The 4880-nt window shown below is 40.1% G+C and overlaps 1 protein-coding gene across 1 annotated transcript; it reads right to left on the reverse strand.

Moving 5' to 3' along the window:
* Positions 1-1804: 1804 nt before the first annotated feature.
* Positions 1805-3929, reverse strand: LOC128497723 (acrosin-like). Its single transcript, XM_053467885.1, has 5 exons — positions 3860-3929; positions 3344-3542; positions 2753-3018; positions 2355-2500; positions 1805-2188 (listed from the first exon to the last, which is right to left on the reverse strand). Exons 1-5 carry the CDS (start codon positions 3927-3929, stop codon positions 1925-1927), a joined length of 945 nt encoding a protein of 314 aa, XP_053323860.1. The 3' UTR covers positions 1805-1924.
* Between the last annotated feature and the right edge of the window lie 951 nt (positions 3930-4880).

Here is a 4880-nt window from a genome sequence, read left to right on the forward strand (position 1 = left end):
TTCTTACAAGTTGCTTACGCGCTGGTACCGTACCCCCTCTCGCCTGCATAGCATGTTCCCTGACCATTCGGAGTTGTGTTGGAGGTGTGGACTGTCGGTGGGGTCGATTCTTCATATATGGTGGGAATGCCCCCTTATTGTTCCTTACTGGGAAGCTATCCAGGCAGTCCTCCCGCGTTTCACTGACTCTCCACCTCCTTTTCAGCCTGCCAGTTATCTGCTCCATCATACCACCACGCCTGTTACGGTGTATAAGAGGTCTGTGCTCCGCCATTTGCTGGATGAGGCTAAAGCCTTGATTCCCTTGCATTGGGCTTCTGTCACCCCGCCCTCGTTTAGGGAATGGATCCTAAGGGTGGAGAGAGTGCGCGCTTTGGAGGAGCTGGTGGCCCGCTCTGATAGACAGGGTGAGCGCCATAGGCGGACCTGGTTCTACTGGTCCCAGTACTTTTTGGATCCCTCCACCCGATCTATGTTGCCTTAATTGAGCTGGGGCCTTGGGCTTCTGGTGTTGGGGTCTCGTATTCCTGTCGTGATTCTACTGTTTGGGTTGTGTCACTGTACTTCGCCCTGCTGCGTCAGGGTCTCGTGCTGTACTCCTGAGTCATGCGCTGTCCATTTTGGTTTTGTTTTTGTCTTCCTCCCCTTCCCCATTCGGTTTCTGTTTCCCCTTCTCACTTTGTGTTATAAAATGTTTGAAAACCAATAAAAATTTTGATTTACAAAAAAAAAAAAATATATACATTAACATAAATTCTTATTTTATCCCAGGTGCTTTGGGTCTCAACATATCTCCGATGAGTTCCTTAGATCTTCAGAAGAATGTGCTATGAATGTGAGTGACAATATGGTCTCCTTCAGACCTTTAGAAACAAATGTGTTATGAGCCAATGGTTTGAGCAGGTTCTTTCGTATTATTTTCAGTAGATTTAGGTTCTGAAAGTGCCTTTAGTTTATGTTGATCAGAGTTTACATTTGTTAACCTCCACCGTGTACTTTGCAGACTTTTTACACTTCTTAGAAAGCTGCCGGGGCAGATTACTCTCATCAAATGTCCATAAACTCACACGGAAACTTTATTAATGTGAATCGGGTCAACATTGGTGCTGTAATTAAGGTGGACTTTTAAGAAGATAATTGGTTTCATGTTTCAATTATTTTTATTTATTGAATCATGTTTTTGTATTACTACACAATATACTTTGAAGCACAACTTTGACACAAAATTATAGATAAAAAAAAAAAACTATTGTGGGGGTTATGATTGTTTTGTAGACCAAACCTTTTATAAAACAGTGTAGTAGAATATCTGTATTCAATAAAAGCATCTGAGTTTAAAAGAGTATTTTTAATTTCTATTGAAATTATATTATATGTCATCCTGACCTTACAGCTTGGGGATTTCAGTGAGTATATCACAGGGTCTTAATAATATAATTATTTTGGTTAAAAATGTGTAGGGTAACCAATTAAGTGGTAATTGGCAAGGAGTCTAACTGTGAACTTCCCGGTGTAGGCTACCCAGAACTCTCTGTCATTTGGGTGTTTGCTGCGGACAGAGGTTGTCTACATAGTGTAATTTCATTGAACCTGAACATCAGAAGTCTCCGATTTAAAAATATTCTCTTTTACTATCTCACACATACAGAATTCACAAATCTGTACAACATCAAAATGCCTCAAACACCTGCTTGACTTGGTAGATTATTAATTACATAGTTACATATTTACATAGTTACATAGTCTGCCCTAACAATACACATCCACAACATTCCATGTTCATCACAAGTACACGGCTTATTCATGCATTTCTATTTATTTATCTACTAATTCTAATCTACACATTGCTGACATGTAATGGTGATGATTCTCTGGTGAAAAGATGGTTCAGATTTGATTCTTCTACTTTCAGAGCACCAAACAATTAATGGCCTTTCATGCCAGCTTTGCTGAGTTCCTCAGCTAATTTTGGCCAGATTTTTTTCGCAGCCTTCATCTTCATAGATTTGGATGCAGGCTTCTTGCCCTCGGACATGTGTTTAGAGATCCACTCGAGGTAATACTGGGTAGAGGTGTACACTCCAGGGTTTTGCTTCTGGCCACAGCCGGAGCCCCAGCTGGTTATGCCAACCACGGTGAAGAACTTGGCTTTGCTTTTTTTGCACATCAAAGGTCCTCCACTGTCACCCTGTGTCAAGAAAAGAAAGCATTTCTTAAGAAAACTATTCATAATTACTACAACCTCAGCTGTTATCTGCACAGCTTTTATGAAAAAAACACTGTCCAGGATGTTAAAAACATTAACAATGTATCATCACTGAGTTAGAAGGGAATGAGGACAACAATGGGCTTACCTGGCAACTGTCAATACCACCCTGTTCATATCCAGCACACAAGTTGTAATCACCCAAAGCTCCATTGTACCAGGTTGGACGGTTGCAGCGCTCCACTGGAATTAAATTCACAGGAGCTTCCTGGAGGATGTCCGATGTTTCAGTGGCTGATGAATAAAAGAGTTATCAGATACAGGGCTGGCCTCAGAAGTCTTGGGGGCCCCCTCCCACCCCATGCTCCTTCCATCACCCTTAGAATGCAGCGACCTGGCCCTAACGCTTACAATGGGGCCAGACCCCAAGGTCCAGAAAGGTGCCACAAAGGCCCAATCCATGGATAGAGGAAGATCAGCACACAGGGATAAGGAGAGAGCCTATTTGTATATATAAAATCTATGGATAAATCTATGGATACTTACAGGCTTCTTTAAGGACCCCCCAGCCTGCGATGTAGCATTCGTCCATTTTATCCAGAATGGCTTGTTTGGCAGGGAGACACGCTGGCTGAGTGTAGTCGTCAAATATTATAGGCTTATTCAGCCTGAGCAAGGTGATGTCATTACTCTCCGTTTCCGGGTTGTATTTCTCATGTTGAATCTTTACTTTTATAGTTCGGATCTGAGCCTTTGTCCCCATGTCGGAAAGTTGGTTGGCGCCAAACACAAGTCTCCAGGTATAATAGTCACTGAACAAACCAAAGTACATTTTATCAGTGAATTTACTTTTCCAGGCATTAATAAATCCCATATTGACCGAAATGTATGCCATTTTCGTTGTCACAAGCCTCCGTTAGCTTAATTATTGTAAGACATATAGTCCCCAAAATTGTGTACAGCAAATAAGCATGCTCATGGGTTCTCCTAAAGAATGGATGCCTATGGTTCTGGATTTCTGTTAAATGTTTCTACTAAAAGATCCCAATTAGTTGTAACACAAAGCACACAGGCCCACCACCTTCTAAATCAATGGAGCTCTGCATATTCTCCCATAAAACTATTTAAGTTACTTACTTGCCGCGATCTTTGAAGCAATGGGCAGCTGTGAGAACCCACAAATTATTCAGGACAACACCGCCGCATAAATGAAAATACTCGTTGTCAATGTCCTCCTGGACACTCACTGCCCAGGGCCAATTACCAGGCTGGGCATCCTTTCCCCCCACCACGCGGGAGCCACGGAAATCCTCCGCTAGGGGTCTGTTTCCACAGACTGAAATAAAAACAAAATGTTATTTAATAAACATGTAACCTTAATCTGTGAAATTTCATTTGATTGGTATCCACAGAACATGAATAATCTACTATGAATAACACATATTATTAAAGGTCTTAGTTTTTAAAATTGACAATTATAGGCATTAACCTGTTTTAAAAGTACAAAAGGAGAGTTAAATAGTTAATAATAATAGAATGAGCTGTAAAACTATAAAGCATCCATAAATTGTAAAGTTAATGATAATAATCTTTGCGGTATATCATCCCTAAGGCGCTTGATGGCAAATTATCTGTAATAACCGATAAACTCACCTCCATGTTCTGAGCTCTCAGATGACACCAAAAGAACCCAAATAATAAAACCTATCAGGAACAGCTTCATGTTAATGCATCCACATTGAAAAGCTATCTGTGTGTGCAATAGAATGTGCAGCCTACATACAGCTAAGAGCGTTGTTATGACATCATTAAACAGAATCAATTATTGGTTCACAAAATATGAGAGTGTGAAACACAGCAAAATGATGAGGCAGGTTGGAAAAACCCAATAAATAAATATATAAAAACCTATTACATAAAGTACATTAACACAGATATGGATTTAGTGCTTCTCTAGCATATTTTATTACAAAGTGTGAATGCTCTAAAATGTAATTAATTGAAACAAGATCATGTAAGACTTGTCTATTGTCTTATATTATTTTAATAAAAACTATTTAATATAGGAAACCTGGTTTTTTGTTTTGGAGGACACCCATCTTTGCTTATTTAACCTTTGACCTTATTTCAAACCGAGGGCATACTCAGTAAAGCTTAGCCTTGTGAATATCCAACACAGAAGTCTATTATTCTTGTCCCCTATGAAATGGTGTAAATATGACCAGTAATCAAACTGTTAATTGGCTCAACGATCATTTCTTTAACACCAAGAACGTGCAGGAATCTGTTACGAGGAGATAGGGGGTCAGGATAGGAGTGAGAAGGGGAGTCGTTACAGAGGACTGCTAATCATGGGGGCGTCTGTTTCATGTATTCATTCAAAACAATACAGGGTATGTTTGTTAAGGTTTACCAACCAAAAAAAAATGTTAACATTTAAAAAATAACAGTTACTACTCCATCTGATGAGTAAACAGATCTATACATTGGGGTACTGATGAAGCGGCAGGTTAAGCCATATCATTTGATGAATTCCCAATTTATATACTTCACATATCTGCTTTTAAATAGTGTTAAAACATGTTGGTCATTTCAGCAGCACTTTCTGTGACGCTTACCTCTGCCGGCAGTGTCGCTCGCCCGGCATGGGAGGGCTCAGCTCTCTCCTCGTCGT

Source organism: Spea bombifrons, chromosome 5, assembly GCF_027358695.1.
Source record: "Spea bombifrons isolate aSpeBom1 chromosome 5, aSpeBom1.2.pri, whole genome shotgun sequence".
In the NCBI taxonomy this organism is placed as follows: Eukaryota; Metazoa; Chordata; class Amphibia; order Anura; family Pelobatidae; genus Spea; species Spea bombifrons.

Coding starts and splice junctions, on each gene's coding strand:
- LOC128497723 (XM_053467885.1), bottom strand. CDS start 3,929: ATGAAGCTGTTCCTGATAGGTTTTATTATTTGGGTTCTTTTGGTGTCA. Junction 3,543..3,859: donor TGAGAGCTCAGAACATGGAG/GTGAGTTTATCG, acceptor TTTTTATTTCAG/TCTGTGGAAACAGACCCCTA. Junction 2,501..2,752: donor GGGGGTCCTTAAAGAAGCCT/GTAAGTATCCAT, acceptor TTTATTCATCAG/CCACTGAAACATCGGACATC.